Source organism: Eretmochelys imbricata, chromosome 20, assembly GCF_965152235.1.
Source record: "Eretmochelys imbricata isolate rEreImb1 chromosome 20, rEreImb1.hap1, whole genome shotgun sequence".
NCBI lineage: Eukaryota > Metazoa > Chordata > Testudines > Cheloniidae > Eretmochelys > Eretmochelys imbricata.
The window spans coordinates 21,288,747-21,308,926 of record NC_135591.1 but is presented as its reverse complement, the minus strand read 5'-3'; the positions used below and the strand labels follow the sequence as shown (position 1 = coordinate 21,308,926).

The 20,180-nt window shown below is 47.5% G+C and overlaps 3 protein-coding genes across 5 annotated transcripts in view; 2 read left to right on the top strand and 1 right to left on the bottom strand.

The window, feature by feature from the left end:
- Positions 1–1,548: 1,548 nt before the first annotated feature.
- Positions 1,549–13,114, top strand: DSN1 (DSN1 component of MIS12 kinetochore complex). Its single transcript, XM_077838638.1, has 12 exons — positions 1,549–1,777; positions 2,296–2,326; positions 2,907–2,967; positions 3,455–3,817; positions 4,773–4,846; positions 5,703–5,775; positions 6,269–6,356; positions 8,265–8,324; positions 8,976–9,047; positions 10,453–10,600; positions 11,061–11,148; positions 12,686–13,114. The coding sequence occupies exons 1-12, from the start codon at positions 1,743–1,745 to the stop codon at positions 12,790–12,792; spliced, it is 1,200 nt and encodes a 399-aa protein (XP_077694764.1). The 5' UTR covers positions 1,549–1,742; the 3' UTR covers positions 12,793–13,114.
- Positions 13,115–13,174: 60 nt separating this feature from the next.
- On the top strand, positions 13,175–19,501 carry MVB12A (multivesicular body subunit 12A). Of its 2 annotated transcripts, none has more exons than XM_077838639.1 (9): positions 13,175–13,574; positions 14,198–14,320; positions 14,631–14,727; positions 15,311–15,437; positions 15,528–15,659; positions 16,998–17,104; positions 17,609–17,673; positions 17,914–17,970; positions 18,139–19,501. In XM_077838639.1, the coding sequence occupies exons 1-9, from the start codon at positions 13,251–13,253 to the stop codon at positions 18,199–18,201; spliced, it is 1,095 nt and encodes a 364-aa protein (XP_077694765.1). In that variant the 5' UTR covers positions 13,175–13,250; the 3' UTR covers positions 18,202–19,501. The 2 variants fall into 2 exon arrangements, with proteins under 2 accessions (XP_077694765.1, XP_077694766.1); XM_077838640.1 differs by having other exon boundaries at positions 13,177–13,574; positions 14,198–14,296.
- ATP13A1 (ATPase 13A1) overlaps positions 19,256–20,180 on the bottom strand; it is a 30,395-nt gene continuing 29,470 nt past the window's right edge. For both annotated transcript variants that reach the window (XM_077838636.1, XM_077838637.1), the window contains exon 26: positions 19,256–19,686. In XM_077838636.1, coding sequence (XP_077694762.1) covers positions 19,576–19,686 — 111 coding nt within the window. In that variant the 3' untranslated portion in view covers positions 19,256–19,575. The remainder of the gene's footprint in view (positions 19,687–20,180) is intronic.

Sequence of the window (20,180 nt, the reverse complement as noted above, 5' to 3'; positions counted from 1 at the left end):
GAGAGGAAGAGTCATGGTACTGTCTAGCTTTTCTTAGTACAGAAACAATTGGTCCAGTTCTGCCATTACATACACTTGAGTAAATGGAAGCCCTGTTTGGCTCACTGTGTTCTTTTTAATTATATAGAATCCAATTGATCGTACAACAGATGCTTTAGAGAGGAGTCTTGCCTCTCTTACTGACTTTTAAAAGCCAAACAGGTTTAGACCAGTTATGAATTGGATAGTAGGTGATTGCATGGTGTCTCAGAGTTGCTTCTGCTAACAAGGGCTGGTTTCTAATTAATATATATCATATAGTACAAATACTTAATTTTTTTGAGCAAGAGTGCCCCACAACTGTGGGCTTAAAAAGTCTGTATAAGGAGGATCTAAATAAGGCTGCCTATTTATAGAATGTAATATGAAAGATAGCAAATAAGGTATAGGGGACTAATGAAGGCTTCTAAAAATCAGTTGGGAAAATAAAATTAATTTTATCAGTGTTTTTTAGGAGATACCACATTCATTGTAAAGATGTACATATCTTATTATAGTACCTAGTTTTTAAATTTGGAAACTTAAACATAGACAAATTGGATACATCATGTGACATGGATCCTGTCCTGTTAAGGAAAAAGCTAATATATTTCTCACTGCCATTCTGCACCCTATTCCAGTTGTATTGGAGCTCTTTGCTATTTTAGGGTTATATAATTTAAAGGGTTGCCAACCCTACAGGATTGTCCTAGAATCTGCAGGAATTAAGGATTGGTATGTCATGAAACCTCCAGGAATGTGTCTAACCAAAATTGACAACCGTGTGTATACACACTTAAATGCCATTTAAAACATTTGACTTAACCCTCCAAAAATGACTCTATTAGTGGCTTATATTGTGTTTACATGTTACAAAATTTAAATTGCCTTTTAAAAGGCATTATTTTTTATATCATTATGTTTTGTCCTGAGTTTCTCTATAGGGAAGATAAAGTGACTTATCAAACTAACACAGTAGGGACTTTTAGGATAGGATAATCAGTATGACTTCCCTCTAAATAAGATATTAAAAAGTTACCAAGTCCTGCATGCCTGTCTTTACACATAATGCTTATGAACATGTAGGCCCTGTCAGTCCCTTTTTAGCTATTTTGTTACACATAGCATGCTGAGAGATCTGTGGGGCCTCTGCCCACGTGTAGGCAGGTTTAGAGGACTCCCTTTGCTGGTTAGAACAGATGGAGGCTTGTATCCTGCAAAGCAAGAATCCCTTTATCTTTAGGAGGGGTGAGGGAACTGCTGATGTGTGGAGCTGGCAGATTAATCATATGCCTGCAGCCTGCTGAAGGGAGCTCTGTCCTGGCTAGTTCAGGTTCTGACCGACCTCCTCTCACAAGGATTTCTATGTAAATAATCATTGCAGATTCCTCTTCACAACCTCTCCTCTGTTCCTCTCACTGGTGGCCCTAGAGCCCTGGCTGCTCTTCACGATACTGCCCCCAAAACTACACTTCCCAGGACCTACCGCGTGACTAGCTCTAGGCCCTGCCTAGGATCTCTCCCAGAAGCCCTTGCAGCGGGTGAATGTTGGCGGCGTCCTAGCCGCGCGCATGAAGTACTCCCAGGAGCCTCGCGCGGCGGGCCTTGGTCTGCCTGTCGCCTAGAACTACGGGTCCCGGCAGGCGCTGCGGTTGGCCGAGCGGCCTCAGTGCGCCTGCGTGGCGGCGGCCGGGCGGTTTGAGTGAGGGCAGAAGGCGGCAGGGATGGAGGCGAAGCCGGAGGAAGTTGGGCGGGGCCGGTGAGCGGGGGCCGTGGGGTGCGGCGGCGGCTTCCCCCGCTGCAGTGTAGCCCCCTCGCCTCGCTGGGCCCCCCGGGGGGCGGTTGCGGTGTCCCCCGTCTCTCCTTCCGCAGGCTCCGGGTGGGGGGTCGCTGCGGTGCCCCCCCTCCCCCATGGCCCGTGCCGGGGGGGTGCCCTCGCCCATTCCCACGGAGAGCGACCCTCCTGTCCCTGCCCGGCCACCCCTCCCTCCCCTAGGGCCCCCCCCGGCCTGGGGTGCGGCCCCCCCCTTCTCCTCCTCCCCTGGGGCCCGGCTCTAGCGGGCTCGCTCTAGGCACCTCGTGTCCCCGAGCTGCCCCGCGGGAGGGGGCTGTCCAGGGCCTCGGCCTCCGCGCAGTGTTGCTGACGCCGCGGGGTGCCTGGGGCAACAAGGAGGAGCAGAGGGGTCAGCGCCCGGTGGGCTTCGAGAAGCCTCGCGTGGCTGCAAGAAGTCAGTAGCTTTGGCCAGGTTCTTACCCCATGTGTGTTTGGTGTTGCAGGACTAAAGAGGCCTGGCTACAGGAAACGCAGGTGAGCGCTGTGCCCCTGCCCCACCTTTAAAATGGGGTTTTGTTATCTATTTGTACTGCAGCAGTGCCTAGAAGCCCCTGTCTGGGATTAGTGCTCCTGTGGTCTAGGTTCTGCACAGAAACATGTAGCAAAAGACAGTCCCTGTCCCAAAGAGCTTGCAGTTTAAGCCATGGGCTCTTGGTCTGGAAGTCATGACCCATAAAGAGGTTACAAACAGGGTATCAAGGAGTCCCAGTCATCCTGTGCTTCATATATTGCTTGGTGGGAAAGGTGGAGCATCACTGGTCTAAATGAGAAGAGATGTCAACAGTTGGGGGATGTGTAGAAGGACAAGTTGGCACTGAGCTGATCATGTTGATCATAATAAGCAGAAGTTGCAGCATACCACTTGCCTAGCTGTTGTCAATGGGCACTGAGATTGATTGTTGGGAAAGGAAAGAATTTGACTATGCATCTTTTTAAGCTTTAGACGAGCAGCCACGCAGGCATCCTGCCTATTTATCTCTTCCCATCCCTTGTGTCCACATGGATTTCTGTTTTGTGGAACTAAAATATATCATGGAAAATATTTATTTCTCAGAATCCCCCCCAACAGAACCTCCCGGGTGTTGAAGATGGGAAGAACAGTGGTGGGACACAAGGTAAGGTATTATTTCAAAGAACTAATTATTAGTTCCCTGGGTAAATGATGGTGATGTGACACAGTCGAGTTGGTTTGGTTTCTAGAGCTGTTTCAAACACAGGGATATTCACATTAGCTATGACCAGAATTGCAGTATTAGATTGCATACTGGGCCAGATTGGGAAAGCACAATCTTCCTTCATTTCTACAGCCCTGTCCTTCCTCCCTTCCTGGACTCTGCAGAGGATGGGTCTAAAGATTAATTGAAGGAGTGGGTGGGAACAGAGGGCTCAAACGGTCCACACCCTGACTCTGTGGCGGTCGCCTGAAAAAGGTGTAACAGCCATCAGATCAGAATATCTTTCAGTCACTGCCACCTTGGGCTGGGTTTGAAACAGTGATGCATAGGTGACAGGCCCTATATTCCCATTCACAATCCCATGAGAGGTAATTTCCTCTGCTTTAGCGTTTCAGTGGATTTTATCTGTTATGTGTATTTCTTCTAGAACATGACCCCAGTGAGGAGAAAGTGGAGCCTGAACACTTTTCAGAGCCGAACAAAGTTATTAGTCCTGGGCCTGGTAACAAGGCTAATGTGAGAGCAAGTCCCAGTGACAGAGTCAGAGGGGCTACTAGGAAAAGGTCATGTCCTCGTCCTAGCCCCAAGAAAATTGACCGGAGTCCCAGTCCCAAGAGGATATCTCCATGGAGAGAGAGTCCCAGGAAAGGCCTCACTTCAAGTTCATTTAACTTGTCCCCAAGGGCACTTGCCATTGGCCCACAAACCACACGTCGCTCGTGGTGCCGCTCCAGTATGAAAGGAACCAACCGCCGGAAGTCACTGCCTCCTTTCCACCAGGATGTCACAGGTAGGTGCCATGTACCGCCTTGTGATTAAACTATGCTGAAATCCTTGTGTGAGAATTCTGGACAAATGGAACTCTGACTTCATGGGTGCAATGTGTAAGGCACCAATGCAGTGAGTGGGCCCAGACTTTGCTCCAGTTAGGGCTATGTTTGGCAGCTTTCTCTGAGTACAGCACAAAATGAGACATGGCAATTTTGACTTTAAAATGGATGTTTAGATCATGAGTGCTGCAATGATCCAGTTTAAGCTAATGGGCTATTTATGGCTCTGTCAGATGTCCTTGCCCAAAAGAAGATGGTGACATGAACACCAGCTAGCATGAACAGCTCAAAAATGTGTGCGTGTGTACCGTACAAAGGTTCTAAGGGTGAGGAGCAGCATCTGGCTGCACGCAAAGCACTGCTTCTGCTTAGTAAAAATCTGGAACACCAAATCAGACCTTTCACTGTAGAAGTTGGAAGCTCCTATCTGGGAGCATGTTCTATGCAGGCAGCCCAGAGACTGAGTTATATGTTTGATTCTCCATAACGCCGTTCTTTTTCTTTTCTTTTCTTTTACAAAGCAGTGCCTTAGTTCCGAAGTGTGTGAGATTCATCCACTAGAGCATGCATAGAAAGGAACCTCCCAGCCCCAGATTGATGGACCATCCTCCAGTGAGGAAGTAAATGCAGGACTCAGCATTAGAGAGTTAACAGCTCTCTTAACGGCTGCTTGAGTTAAAAAGGAACTTCTGTGTTAAAGTTTTCATTACACTTCTAACATGCAACATCTGCTTTGTTACCTCTCCATTTAGCACTTGAGATTGGCTTTTCTGGCAATGAAGTTGCTGGATAGACTGTCCCCGCTCTTGTGTCTATATGCATCAGTATTTACAGTGTCCAGCTCAGGGACATTTCAGCTGCTCACAGTTTGTTGTAAACTTGTCTTTTTTAAATGTGTTTGTGTTTAACTTTTAGAGCTGAGCAAATCAATCAGCCTTGATTTTCCAGAGACTGACAGGCTTTCCATGCTCCTGCTGTCTAGTTTCCAGGTGAGGTCTCTGAAGGAACTTTTTTGCTAAAAACAAATTATTTGTGTATTATTCTGCTTCTAATACTTCATTTTTCTTGATGGGTTTTAATCTATAAATAAGTAATGAAGTGTTGTGAGGTGTGGTCTAGCAAGAGGCAGGACTCCTGAGTTCTAGTCCCATCTGAATCCCTCCATGAACAAGGAGAGGTTGCTTCACTTCCCTGTCCCTTGGTTTCCCTTTCTGTAATATGGGGGAATAAACTCCATAAAAGTGTTGTGAAGGTTAACTGTTTGCAAATGCTTTGAAAATGATACAAAAGCTAAACTTTACAGTTTATAAACTGATGTAGCTGTGAAACAAGTGAGAGAGATTAAATAGTTTGTAGAATTTAGGCTGTGGCACATTTTACTTTGTCATACCAACTAAGAGGTATTAACTTTGGATTGATTTTATACATATTGGAGCTCTATGGAAAATAATTTTTGTGATTTTTGGTTTGTAGGATTTTATAATTTCACTCCTAGCAAGGTGCTGTTTCCTGCTGCGTAATACCACAGGCATTTGACTGAAGCAATGCTGAAAGCTTTTCTCTAGTTTTGGCTGCACACTGACATCAATGTTTGGTATTCAGTCTTTAAAACAGAGTGCAAAAAAGACACTTTTGTCATGCTTTCCATTGTTTGTAATAATCTTGAAAGAGAAAACCTGCTGAGATTCTATAATCATCCTCCTGTTGCACTTGGCAAAACTTTGATAACTGCTTCTCCCACTGGACGGTCTAATGAAAAGCAGCCCAGTGTCAGATGGGACATTTTGAATAGTCTAAAAAAAGAAAAACAAAACAAATACCTCACTTTCTTCTCTGTTCTCCCAGTTCTCTACCCAGAAGCTTCAGCACTTCTTGAAGCAGACTGATGGCTTCAGCCCTGAGGCTTTTAAAGCAAATGGTGGGTCTCCATGTGATATATTTAATGAAGGGGTAATGCTATACATTGAGGAGAGTAATAATCTATCTCTAGCTCTCAACTCGCACAGGGGAAAGGTCACTCAATTTCCACTCCAGAGGGAACCAAATGTCTTGGGAAAGAAGGAGCTTGAGCAGCCAAAAAAATCCCTTGAAATTGGTGCTTCTAATAACAGCCCGTGCATTATCAGTGGTGCCAAGAGAATGCCCAAAGTAAGCTTTGATCACATATATCCTCTCTCTGCCAAAGCTAGCGTGACTCGTATCTGGAATGTCCTCTGTTAGGGAACTGAACTGGTTATGCTGTAAAAACAGGGTTCATGGGTTACGCAACATCTTGGCATGTGAGCCCTGAGTACTAGTGTTCCATGTATTTTACTTCAGGCTTCAGTGTGAGTTAGTTCTGCAGAGAGCAGGTACTGTCTGTTGCTTAACTACTGCACTTTGTTTTCTTGTTGTCTTGTCCCCACTTCCAGTGAATTCAGTTTCAGAAGAGCTGATGCGTTGTACAGAGAGACTGAAACTAGATGGAACACTAAAGAAATGTACAGAAGAGCTGAAAGGGTAATGACTCCCTGTGGTCGCAGAATGTTGTTGCAACATGTCATGGAGCTGGAGTTTGCTATTCCTGTCCCAGTGCCTGACCGATTATCTTATATTGCAATTCATGAAACTTGTCAAGATTCATATTGCAGACACTGGAGACAGTAATGACCTATTGCAGGCTCTTAATGTCTGATATTGGGTACAACTTATAATGAGGGTCGTCAGGCTAAAATGCCACAATTTTTGCTTGCAAAACTTACATTGGAACTTGGTATTTGTGAGTGCTAAGAGCCCACATGTTAGACAAATGGGCTATGCAGGGCTGTGTTAGCTATCCATGTGAAAAATTTGGAAAATGTATTTAATGTCTTTAATGCTAATGACTCTAAAAGAGAATGTTCATCTTAATAGTCATGGCACCAAAGTGTCTACTGTAGTGCTTGGCACATCAGCAGGAGTTTTCTTGTTTACATTTATATCCTAGAACAGGGGTCGGCAACCTATGGCATGCATGCCAAAGACGGCACACGAGCCAATTTTTAATGGCACGCTGCTGTCTGCGTAACGGCAGACAGCAGCGTGCCATTAAAAATCCTGCCCTGCCCGGCCCGCTCTTCTCTGCCCTCCGCCCACCGCTCTCTCCTTCCAGGGCAGGCAAGCGTCCCCCTCCACACACCTCTTCCCCCAGTGTGCTGGGTTCTTGCCCCTCCTCCTCTCCCTCCCTGCGGCTCATCAGCTGACGGCCCTTGCTACAGAGGGGAGAGGGAAAAGGGGAGCCGCAGTGCACTCTCTGCTCCAGGGACCTTGGGGAAGGGGGTGGAATTGGCATATCCTCTCCAGCCCCCTGCCGTGACCCGCTCAGGGCAGGGGGCTGGGAGCACCCCCACAACCCCAGCCCACTGCCCTGACCCCCCCACACATACCCAGCCCTGTGTCCTGACTCTTACACCTCCCACATCCCCACCCTGAGCACCAAACGGGAGCTCCTGCCACCCCCCCCCCCCCACACACACATTCCCACCTGCACCCCTCGCACCAAATGGGAGCTGCCCAGGTAAGCGCTCCTCACCCAAACCTCCTGCCCCAACCCTAAGCCCCCTCCCTCATTCTAGCTTCTGGCCAGACCCTGCACCCCAACCCCCAGCCTGCTCCTTTAACCCCCAAAGCCCTGTCCTCAGCGCACTCCCACCCTCACCTCAGTGTAGAGAGAGGAATAGAATGGCTAGAACCAGGGAGAAGGTAGGTACCTACTCTATGTGGACAGGGCCGGGACCCCAGAGCGGCAGCGGGCTGAGCGGGGCCGGCAGCCAGGACCCTGGCTGGCAGGAGCCCGCAGACGGAACCCCAGACTGGCAGCGGGCTGAGCGGCAGCAGGCTGAGCCACTCAGCCCACTGCTGGTCTGGGGTCCTGGCCGCCGGCCCCACTCAGCACACTGCTGGTCTGAGGTTCTGGCTGCCAGCCCCTTGCCAGCCAGGGTCCCGGCCACAGGCCCTGCTCAGCCCACTGCCAGACTAGGTGAATGGAACCCCAAGCTGGCAGCGGGCTGAGCAGGCCGGAGGTGTAAGATCAGCATTTTGATTTAATTTTAAATGAAGCTTCTTAAACATTTTGAAAACCTTGTTTACATACGACAACAGTTTAGTTATATAATATATAGACTTATAGAGAGAGACCTTCTAAAAAACGTTAAAATATATTATTGGCATGCAAAGCCTTAAATTAAAGTGAATAAATGAAGACTCAGCACACCACTTCTGAAAGGTTGCCGACCCCTGTCCTAGAATAACCAAAAATTTGAATGAAGTATAATATACTGTGTTTACACAGAGGCACTGCACAAACACTCAACAATCATCACAGCCCTGCGTGATACAGATATTGCCAACACCTTAAAATCTCTCTGATATTGTACTTCTCTGTTTTAGTATTTTATCAGACCCTGCACTAAATGTGTCATTCTTCCAGATGAAGGAATATATAAACAGGTAAGAAAAACAGCCTAGGCCTGGTTTCGTATGGCTGAATGGACACAGTTGGGCCTTTTCTCATTAATTCTTGATGTTATCAGCAATGATTCAAGCATCTGAAATGGGGACAGGACACTATGTGAAGAGAAGCCTAACACAGAAGCAACTCAGTTAGGTTCTATTAAACAGAGAAACTCACTCTGAGATTCTTTCTGGACACCAGCTCCCACTCTCAATCTTGCTGGTGCTCTAAGTCACTGAGTTTATTTTTAAATTTTTAGAGAAAGCTTGCCCAGTGTAAGCCTGCCTTTGTAAGTCTTAGAACTGGACCATGAGCAGGGCATGAATTGCAAGCAACTTCTGGTCTGGAGGTAATTCACATAACACAGCATTCATGTAACACAGAAATCTGTGAGTCTGGCTCTGCTGTGATGTAAGCAGCCCTAATTCCACTTAAATTAGCACTTGTTTATTTCGTGGCTGAATCTGTCCCCATGTGCATCTGTATATCTGTCTCTTGTAAATCAGAAGGCAAAATTCTGGCCCAGAGTAAAAGCTAGGGATCTGGTGTAATTTCTATAGGCCCTTTACATTAGTGAAGCCCAAGGGAGGTAATTCCTCTCCCACAGTATGTAGTAACTACCTTTCATCTGTTCATTCATTCTAAAGGTTTACTACAGAGTCTCAAACTTGGGATCAGCTTTTACTGAGTTTCCAGAAAAGTGCAGAAGAAATGTCCAGGTTAGATTATTATCCTTTTTCTGTCTGTCCTTTTCAGCCAAAAATTAGATTTAAAACTGAGAATCTAATAGTGCTAGTCACTAGTTAATGTGATCCTCTATTCTATTTAATTCCAGTCTTCTAGAACCCAAATTGTTTATGTTAAAAGACTTCAGCACTTTGTGATCAGTTGTCAATCAGGTGTTCTTTCCATACATAGTTTAATTTAAATATCAGCCCACAGTTGCATAATGAAGCAGCAGCAAACGTCAGACAAGAAAGTCCTGTTAATCATGCTGTCAGCCCTGAAGAACACATGGAAGAGAATATGTTAAAGGAATTAAGTCTTATTTAAAAATACTTGGCAAAGGACTCTGAAATGAAAACAGGTTTCAGAGGAGCAGCCGTGTTAGTCTGTATCTGCAAAAACAACGAAGGGTCCTTGTGGCACCTTAGAGACTAACGCATTTATTTGGGCATAAGCTTTCATGGGCTAGAACCCACTTCATCAGATGCATGGAGTGGAAAATACAGGAACAGGTATAAATACATGAAGAGATGGGAGTTGCCTTACCAAGTGTGAAGTCAGTCTAACGAGACAATTCAATTAACAGTAGGATACCCAGGGAGGAAAAATAACTTTTGTAGTGGTAATGAGAGTGTGAGTTTGACACACATTGACAAGAACGTGTGAGTAACAGTAGGGGGAAATTAGTATGGGGGAAATTAGGTTTAGGTTTTGTAATGACCCAACGACTCCCAGTCTTTATTCAGGCCTAATGTGATGGTGTCCAGTTTGCAAATTAATTCCAGTTCTGCAGTTTCACATTGGAGTCTGTTTTTGAAGTTTTTGGTTGAAGAATTGCCAATTTTAGGTCTGTTATTGAGTGACCAGGGAGATTGAAGTGTTCTCCTATTGGTTTTTGAATGTTATAGTTCCTGATGTCAGATTTGTGTCCATTTATTCTTTTGTGTAGAGACTGTCCGGTTTGGCCAATGTACATGGCAGAGGGTAAGGCAACTCCCATCTTTTCATGTATTTATACCTGCTTCTGTATTTTCTACTCCATGCATCTGATGAAGTGGGTTCTAGCCCATGAAAGCTTATGCCCAAATAAATTTGTTAGTCTCTAAGGTGCCACAAAGACTCCTTGAAATGAAAAGTACACTCAGGTCCTGTCATTGGAGTTGTGGTAAATTATGGAAACTTGTTTAATTGGGATGTGTAGTTAGGAACTGATTTTCTGCCAGCATTTGTGATAATTTTTAACATTTGTTTTATTGGGACACTTTGGAGATCTTGTGACAGATGACAGAAATACAAATAATTTGCTGCTATCTAGCCACACCTTTGCTGGGCACCATTGGAAAGTGGGTACTCCCCATGTGCAGTGGTTATATGTGTACCATGCTTTTTGTTTTCAAGACAACTGGAGCAGTGCAAGACGAATGAAGTGCAAGTGGAACCTGCTAGTTATCTCGGAACCTCACAGGCCAAAGTTCTCAGTAGCAAGCCTAACTATCAGAAAATACTCGCTAGCCAGGGTGAGGTGTTTGACTGCATGGAGCTTGTGGTGAGTTATCGGGTCTGAAATGTACTAAAGGGTTTAAAAATCATTAATGGTGCAAACACAGAAGTGTCAGCTGACCTGTTGTGTCTGAATCATTTGTCTTGAGAAGATGTCAGGCTATGCAAGACCCAGTAATTAGCTGATTTGCCTTAGAGAAGTGATTCTCTTCTCTATGCCAGTGAGGAATTGACATAGTGAGGTCACTGAACATGGTACATTGTTTAATAAATGTTTTCCAGCAATGAACACAAGGAATCTGCTGTTGTATTTCAATATCATTCTATGGTCCAAACCTGCATTACGGGAAATAATGCAAAGGGAAATAAGTGGAAATTTCTAATGAAATCATCACTAAATGCTTTGGTTTGGCATTTGCTTTATTCACCTAGTTCACTAAATTCTCAAAAAGTTTTCTCTTTTGTCTTCTGAGTTTCCCTGAAACCTTTTTTTGTGTGTTTTGCAGCTGGATGAACTACAGCAGGCAGTGAAGTTGTTGCAGACTTTCATAGAAGACAGTACACAGTACCTCCGGAATCTGTCAGAGCAACTTGGTAAGCAGACGTTCCAGCCATCGGCAGTAAATACTTCCTATCCATTAAATACAGAACCTTTGTTAAACAATAAAACCCAGAAGGCTATAGAGGGAGGTGGATTAATTTTTGTTCTCTTCCTCTCATCCCTAAATCGCTTTGGCCGTACCTTGACAAGCTGTCATTAGAAGAGGTGGTTCGGTTTTTTTTGTTTTTTTTTTAAAGTGATAACATTTGCTGCACATGGTACTTGTTAGACCACTGTACGAAGCATTAAAAACCTGTTGAGGGAAAAATGACATTGAGTGCATGTTACCTTAGAAAGGCTTTATTGTTTATTTTATATTTAAGCTCTTACTCCACCTTCTTCATTGCTGAGGTTCTGCCTGTGTATGCAGTTCATTCTAGTATATTACACAAGGAAATCTTGGATACCTGTAGCTGTTGGGGACATTTTACTGAATATTGTATTGTGAGACACAGTATAGCTATGTTAATGAAAATAACAAATGACACCTCTCACAATTGCCTATTTAAGGCTGTTCCCATATCAGGGCTCTTATGTACACATCCAAGGTACACCCACATCTTGAATACTGCATGCAGATGTGGTTGCCCAATCTCCAAAAAGAGAGATTGGAATCAGAAAAGGGCAACAAAAATGATGAGGGGGATGGAACAACTTCTGTATGAGGAGAGATTAAAAAGACTGGGACTGTTCAGCTTGGAAAAGAGATGACTGCAGGGGGAGATGACTGAGGTCTATAAAGTCATGACAGGGGTGGAGAAAGTGAATTGGGAAGCGTCGTTTACTCGTTCTCATAACGCAAGAATTACGGATCACCAAATGAAATTAATAGACAACTGGTTTAAAACAAACAAAAAGGAAGTATTTCTTCACACAACGCACAGTCAGCTTGTGGAACTCTTTGCCAGGATGTTGTGAAGGCCAAGACTAAACAGGGTTTTAAAAAAAAAAAAAAAAAAAAGTTTAAATTCAAAGAGGATAGGTCCATGAATGGCTATTGGCAAGGATGGTGTCCCTAGCCTTTTTGCCAGAAGCTGGGAATTGGGCAACAAGGGATGGATCACTTGATGATTACCTCTTTTGTTCATTTCCTCTGGGGCACCTGGCATTGGCCATTGTTCAAAGGCTAGTGGGCTAGATGGAACTTTGGCCTAACCCAGTATGGCTGTTCTTATGTTCTTCACTAGTCTGAGGATTTATAAAGTGAGCCCTAAATCTGTGGATGCTGAACTCTGCCTTTAGGAACAGGAGGAAATTTAAATGGCTAAAATCCCTTTCCCTGCCGTCTGACTCATAGTGTTGGGTTTGTGGATACATGTTTAGGTCACATCCTAAAAGCAGAGTACACAGTCCAGCTGTGGGGAATCTGATGCACAGAAAAGCAAGGGAACCTGTTCAAGACCTCAGACAAACTGGGCCAAAACCAAAATTAGATCCAAGTCTGTGCTCCATTGTAACTGCTTCAGATTAGCTAAAGCCTTTCCCTAGACCGTGTGGAGATAACTGAGGATTTTGTTGCTTCCCTTCCAGCATCAAGGACCTTTCAGCAACTGGAAAACTCACCTATTCGGAAACTACTCAAAGTTTCCCCAAAGAAGCCACCAGTCACCCAGTGCCAGCAGCCTCCTGAGGGTTAAACACAGACTTGCAGCAGCTGGCTGTCCTTGCCTCCTTTTGCCTTTGCCTTTTGCCTTTATTACCTTTCCCTGCAGGCTCTTTCCCCGCTTCTCTAAGAGGCTGTGGTTCTAGAGGTCCAGGAGGCCTGGGGTGGCTTAGCACCCCCTTGCCTTTGTAAATGCACTGTGGGGTGCCTATGGCGGGGGGTGGGCGCGGTGGCTGGTGGGGGGGCGTCAGAGGGCTTGTTCGGTGGGACGGAGCTGTGTTGCCGGACCCTGCCTTGCGCTCAGGGTTACCTGTGCTGTGAATAAAAGTGCGGGGCGTCGCCCCCCTGTGCTGCCACGTGTGGGCTCTGCTCCTGGGGGCGGGGCTCAGCGCCGAGAGGGAAGAGGGAGGGGACGAACCAACAGACCGGGGAGGGGGGGAGAGGAAGGACTGAACGCCACTAGCCCCTGCGCACTGCGCAAGTGGGTGGCGCATGCGTACCAGCCCTCCGCCTGTGATTTCCCGCTTCCGCGTTCAAATGGCGCGTGCGCGCTGGCCCGAAGGGTGGCTCCTCGGTCTCGGATTTGTCACTCTCCGCGAAGAGCCCAATCAGAGGCGCGTGTTCGCCGAGACGACCAATAGGCGGAGAAAGAGGCCGGTGAGGTCCCCAGCCCCGCCTCCCGCCGGGAGGGGAGGCCCGGACCCGGGGAGCGAAGCCGCCGGGCGAGGACAGATGGCGGCGCTGCCGGAGCAGTCCCCGCTGACCGGGGTGGCCTGGGCCTCCAGTGCCAGCGCGGCGCCCGCCGGCTGGACAGCGGTGAGAGCGGGGCTGCCGGGACAGACATCCCTGCGCGGGAGCAGGCCCCGCCCCTTGCCCCCCGGCGCCGGGAGCAGGCCCCGACCCTGCCCTTTGAACTGCCCCCCCGACGGGAGCAGGCCCCGCCCCCTGCCCTTTGAATTGCCCCCTGCGCCGGGAGCAGGCCCCGCCCCCTGCCCTTTGAACTGCCCCCCCGCGCCGGGAGCAGGCCCCGCCCCCTGCCCCCAGACATGCCTAGCCCCGACCCCTGCCTTTGGAACCCCCCGACAGGAACAGCCCCCCTTTCCCTCTGCCCCACTTCCCGCCGGCTGCGCAGGTGTCCCAAGTGGCAGAGGCCCTGGCCTGCCCCCACGAGGGGTGAGAACCGACGCCCGCCTGGCCCTGCGCCCTTTGGCCAGGCCCAGGCTCAAGGTCACTGTCTGCATCCCCCCCAAAGCACGGGAGGACTTGTGGCACCTTAGAGACCAACAACATCAACCACGAAGGAGGCCTCCGATGCAGTGAGCCGTAGCCCTCGAAAGCTCATGCTCAAATAAATCCACTGGTCTCTAAGGTGCCACAAGTCCTCCTGTCCTTTTTGCGGCTACAGACTCACGCGGCTGCGCCTCTCATTCCCCCCACAGATCACCTCGACCCTGGAGGGAGCCACAGCCAGCTTCGGGAAAGGATTTGGGCAGAAATCCGGCTACGTCTTGTGCATCACCTCCACTGTGGCCAGTGAAGTAGGAGGCGCCCAGCGCTGCTGCGTCAGCCCCTATCCTGCCCGCAACCTGACCCTACCCCTACCCTGTGATTACCCAGTGGGGGGTCACATGCAGGCGTGGCCCTAACACAGAGGGCCTTCACCCAATGCTACTTGCCAGTGTGTGTGAGCTAGACCTTGACCCCTTAGTTTAGTGCATGGCATTAACTTTAACCTAGCCACACACACGCGCTCTTCCCCTGAGGCTGTGGACCTAACAGTAACTTGCACCTGCACGTGATGAGGCCATCTGCTGCCCTCTAAGCCCCGTGGTCACCCAGTGCTACAGACTGACCTGAGTGTCTTTCTTTCAGACCTCCCCAGGCAATGTGGTCGCCGACGTACTGATCCTGAGTGAGAAAACGCCTCTGCCTACAGGATACCTTTACATTCGGGAGTTCTTAGAACCAAGTGAGTCTTGTTGCTCCATGCCTGTGGCGCGCTCCCTCCCCCATGCCCCCCCCCCCGAACCTCTCCCTTTAGCCCAGCTATAGCATCTTTCTACTGTATTAAACACGAAGCAACAGTGCACGGTGTGATGTAGGTGTGCCATTGATTTGCTGGAACTAGAACGCAGGCGTTCCTGGCCTTGGTGCATGTTCTGCTAGGCTTAATCCACGTACTACGTTTGGGAGTTGTATTCCTGTGTGCTAGGGAGATCAGGGCGTAGACATGTCACAGCACCTGTCTTTGTACAGTCAGAGTTGAAAATGCATAGGCCGCATTTATGGGACAGTGTTGTGCAAGGTTTTCTGTTTTGGTGACGCTGGGCCTTTGTTATCTAAAGCTGGGTGATTAGGATTTCAGCTCTTCAAAACGTCTTACCAGCCGTAATGTTTTTACAGCACTAGCATTAACCTTGGCTTTTTCTTGAGCCAGCATTCACACTGTTCAGGTAAGGCCAGCAGCAGAGACTGAGGTTACATACCCTGAGCTTTATTGCTAACAAATGCAGGAATTTCTTGTGATGTCATGATCTCTGCTTCCCTGTTAGAAACGTCCATTTCCAAGAAGAAACGAATATGTGTGAAGCTTGTCCCATTAGGTGCGGCAGACCTAGTTGTTTTTGACATTATGCTGAGTGGCAAGAGTAAAGTGGTCCCATGTTATATGAAGATAGGGTAAGATGCTGCCATCCTTTCACCCTGGCTGCAGGTCCCACTTTCTGTGGCTTTAGTTCTCAGTATAATCTGTTTTTCTTCTCCCCCCAGGGAAATTAGCAGCTTTGCTGTCTGGTGTAAAAAGGGGCAACTTCTCAAACCTAAACCCCTTCCAAAACCAAGGAACATCAGTCCAGCAATGAAGGGGCTTTCACTGGAGACCCCAGACCTAGATAACAAAAAGTAAGTAATCAGTCGTCACCTTTGATTTCATTGGTGCCTGTCTTGAATTAGGAGTAAGTCCCAGTTTGTTATGGTGCAACCATGTGGCTTCTGATGTTTTGTCATATGGCTCTCTCCTGGTGCTACTACCAAGGGTTCTGGAAATACCTTAGCCCAGTGTCCTTCACGGCATGAGCCAGGGCCGACTCCCCTGGAGCCTAAGTGCGGATCCTTGTCGATCACACTCTCCCGTGGCAGCGGGGCTGCAGCGAAGGCAGACTCCCTGCCTTCTCCCAGAGAAGGCGGAGAGCAGAGGTCTCTGCACTGCAAGCACCACCCCCACAGCTCCCACTGTCCAGGAATGGGGAACCGGGGCCAGTGGGAGTTGCAGGCATGATGCCTGCAGAGAGGGGCAGCATGCAGAGCACATGCCCCCACAGGGGCTGCAGGGGCACATGAGCCCCTTCCAGGAGTGGCGTGGGTCCGGGACCGCCCGAAGTAAATGCCATCCCCTTCAATGGCCAGGTTCTGAATAACCTTCTCCCACCCAACCTGCAGCCTTCTGGAGCCAGCCCCCTCTACCCCCCTCCTGCACCCCAAGCCCCTGCCCCAGCCCAGAGCCCCCTCCAGAGCCAGCACCCCATACCCCCTCCTGAACCCCAAACAATATTACCAACAACAGTACTATTATGATATCAACTAACAAAGAGCTCAGAGCGTTCAACCGTCTGTGTCGGGTTGCTGTGGCTCTCACGTTCAAGGTTTTTTGCCAAAGTGGCCCCCCTTTCAAAAATAGTGACGGGCACTGGCCTTTGCCCCTTTTCACACACAGGAAATGCACCATTCATGGTGGGACTGGGACTGGATGGAAGGAGGATACTGTGTGCTCAGGTTTGCTTAGCTTTAAGGGCACAGCTCTGGTGTAAGACACTAATGAATCTTAGAGTATTTTGCAGTATTGTTGCAGCTGTGTTGCTCCCAGAGTATTGGGGGGCGGGGGGTAAGGAAATATCTTTTATTGGACATTTTTGGTGAGTGGGGCAAGTTTTGAAGCTGCACAGAGCTTTTCCTAGTTGGGCTCAGATGTCTGGCTCCCAGTGTTGGGACCTGGCCCCTGGAGCACAGGGATCACAGTGGGACTCAGCGTTGGCCCATCTGCTCCTCTGTCATGATGGTGAGGGCTAGGCCAGTTCTGAGCTCGCTGCCACCCTGCATGCCAGTGTCCCTGCTGGCAATGGCTGGAGCGGAAAGCTCAGCCCAACAAGCCCCATGGGGCAGGAGCTGCTGCTGCAGGAGGAGGTTTTTCATTTAAATGTAAAACACCGAGGCCTCCATTGTAAATTGTCTAATCCCTTGCAGGACAGAATTTTCATCAGAAAAGTCTTTGACTAGAGTTGGCTCAAAACATGTATCCATGAAGCGAGATGATTCCATTTATGATACATCTAATCTCTATGGCATCTCAGGTAAGTGAAGTCCTCCTTCCAAGTACAAAGTCTGACAATTAGCTTAGGACAAACACTCCGCATTATATTAGTTGCTTAAGGTGGTATTCGTCTTTTTCCTCCACCTAGTTTAAAAAAAATCCAGTCAGTGCTACTATGGTATCGGAAAGGCTGTGGGCTGGAATTTCTAACCTCTTCCACTTGGACAGGGTTATGCAGACAGAACACCCAAACTATCACATGGTGCTTCCCAGAGAGCAGTTTGGGTATTCTATCGCCTGTTCCTTCTCGTAAGTGGAGTGGCATACTGCGATGTTAGAAGACTAGGCTAAGGTAGTCCAGCGGGGGCGTTCCTCTCACTCACTCTTCAAGCCCTCTGGCAATTCACAAGTTAGCACTCACCAGTCGAGGGACTGTCCCAGGCACCAGGTTTTCCTGACAGGCCTGCCAGTGCCCTGCAGCACAGTGCTTTCATAGTGCTGCTGTTCATCTGTAGCTTTCTGATGATCATTTCTCTTTCCTCAGCCATGGACGGGGTTCCTTTCGCTCTACACCCCAAATTTGAAAGCAGCATCACTAGTGGGACTGATGTGAGTATCGCTGTAATTTACAAGGACACTGTACCAATCCCTTTGAATTAAATTGCTGTTTAAGGGGTGAGTAAGAGGGTCATGTAGTCCCACGGGTTGATGATTCTGTTTATGTTCATAGGGCAAAAGTCTTTGGTTTCCTGGGCATTGCAAACAGTTTTACAGGATAAAGAACCAGTGGGAGGAGGCTGCTAGGACAACAGGAATACATTACCTATTGTAGTTACCTCTGTTTTGTAGGCCTTTTCCATCTTCACGAACTTGAACATTAAGTCTCTTGCTGACATTGAGAAGGAGGTAAGTAATTCACTGCAGCCTGCCCTCTCTTCTCTACCGGTAATACCGAGTTGGAGTACAAAAGGATGGAGGCTTGAGAGTGGCTCAATAAGAGTTCTGTATGTACTAACAGCTATGAGCGTGAGGTAGCATTTTCTATCTATAAACCTTTTCTTTGGTTTGTTTCAGTATGACTATGCCTTTGTAGTTGAAAGGACTGCGGCTGCCAGACTCCCACCCAGCATCTGTTAGCAGCGAGCAGCACAGAGTGCTACCAAAGCATGGGGTACGTGTCCCTTCTAGCAGATAAAGTTATATTCTTCCTATTAAATCATTCCATTGAGGCTGTCTGTTGCCACAGGTGCATAAACTGCACAACCAGCTGTGATGGACTCAATTCTCCAAAGGACACTCTTGTAAAGAACTGAATGAACTCTGTTTCTGCCTTCTAATTTTGTAATATTTAAATCCGTAATCCACTTGGAAACTAGAGAGCACCATCAACTTTTGAAAGATTACTAGCAAAGTCAAATAAGTGCATTTATACTTGCAGCCTAGTAGGGCTATGTCTATACTGCAATAAAAGACACAGGCATGGCCATAGCTGGCATGGGTTGGTGGGCTAAAAATGGCAGTGGAGAGGCTTGGGCTGGACCCTGGGCTCTGAGACCCCCCAAGTCATGAGGTTGCAGAGCCAGGGCTCCAGTCCAAACCCAAATATCTACACTGCAGTTTTTAAACCTGCAGCCAGTCAGCTGACCCTGGGACTAAAACTCACCGCTGTTTGTATTTTACTGTGGTGTCCACTATGCCACTGTCACCTGCATTTAGCTCTCCATGGAAGTTAAGTTTTCGAGGGTTTACCATAGGGTTTACTTTTGTGTAGCAGACAGCAAGACACTAATATTTTGTTCAGGCTGTGTTTAAAGATTAATGAACATTGGGTATTGAACATTTTTTCTTAGCTCTCTTACTAAAACTCTTTTTTATTCCGGACGTTGCCCCTGGGAAGGTAACTATTTTTGAGGACACAACTTTTTATACAGCAGAAATACTAAGCAAACTAAGGGCTAAAGAGGCTGCTGCTGCTGCTATTGTCATACTAATTAAAACAAGCCTTTGTTCAAGCCCTCCTTGCATATTTATGACTAAGTGAATCTAGCTACTCTTCCTGCCTTGTTTCTTTCATAATTGAGGGACTCTAATTTTGTGTCTGAACCTCAGAACTCATAGAGGGAATAGCTGTTACTTACTCAAAAGGTCGAGCTCTTACACTACTAGCCCCAAAAAAGAAATTCCAAATGTGTTTTAAAATACACTGATTCCAATTTAATTACCAAATTCTGTAAACGCTTCCTCAAGCATAGGGCAGTACAAAATTCCCAATATGTCACGTCCTGGAAATGTTATTTAAAGGTGTGTTGCCCCATGCAGCCTTGATTGTTACACCAAGTGGTCTCCAAACGAGCATGTCAGAAAGCTTTCCCAGGCCTGCTCCAGAGCAGGGCTAAGTCACTGTCAAAAGAATAAAGATCCTTCTTGCAATCTGGAAGTGTGTCCCCACGGTGTTGTCCTTCACACTTGTATACTCAGCACTGCTGGGATGTTGGAGGCTTGGAATCTGTTTCAGGAAGGCACTTTAAGTTTTGCACTCCCCAGCAGAAACTGAAGAATTCGGTCTACCACCAAGGCGAGGAAGAAGTCAGCCAGCAAGACCTGAGCAATCACAATCTTAAACTGAAAGGGAAGCAGCTTAGATAAGTTATTTTTGGCTAAACAACATATTGAAACTTCCAGCAGTTAAAGCCTGTTTTAATAACTAACTTATTTTTAGTGGGAGATTATGAAGGGGCAAGCGGGGCGTCAGCAAAGTAAATGAACAAATATCTCGCATCAGTGAATGGTGGCAAGCAAGCACTTAGTACAGAACTGGACAGTCTCATCCCCCTCAGTCTGCACTGCCACAAAGGAAGCAGGGATGCAAAGTGAACTCTTGCCTCATGTGACCAAACCCAGAAGTCTAGTCTCCCTCGAGGTGGGGAAGGACAGCTCAGTGCAAGGTTGCTGTCAGGGACTAGGAGAGAAGAGCAGGGTTCACATGAAAAGCTCAGTGAGCCAGTAACTGCAGTACTGCGCTAGTCAGGAATTTAAACGTGTCTAAAGCCCAGTAAAATATGTAAAGACAGTTCTGAGAGGCTGCTACTGTGCCTCAGACAGGATGCAGCTCTTCA

Excerpts from the sequence above, each read along its gene's own strand:
- DSN1 (XM_077838638.1), top strand. The coding sequence starts at position 1,743 with ATGGAGGCGAAGCCGGAGGAAGTTGGGCGGGGCCG. Across the intron at positions 3,818-4,772 it reads TTTCCACCAGGATGTCACAG|AGCTGAGCAAATCAATCAGC; the intron begins GTAGGTGCCATG and ends TTTAACTTTTAG. Across the intron at positions 8,325-8,975 it reads ATGAAGGAATATATAAACAG|GTTTACTACAGAGTCTCAAA; the intron begins GTAAGAAAAACA and ends TTCATTCTAAAG.
- MVB12A (XM_077838639.1), top strand. The coding sequence starts at position 13,251 with ATGCGTACCAGCCCTCCGCCTGTGATTTCCCGCTTCCGCGTTCAAATG. Across the intron at positions 13,575-14,197 it reads CGCCCGCCGGCTGGACAGCG|ATCACCTCGACCCTGGAGGG; the intron begins GTGAGAGCGGGG and ends TTCCCCCCACAG. Across the intron at positions 15,438-15,527 it reads CCATGTTATATGAAGATAGG|GGAAATTAGCAGCTTTGCTG; the intron begins GTAAGATGCTGC and ends TTCTCCCCCCAG.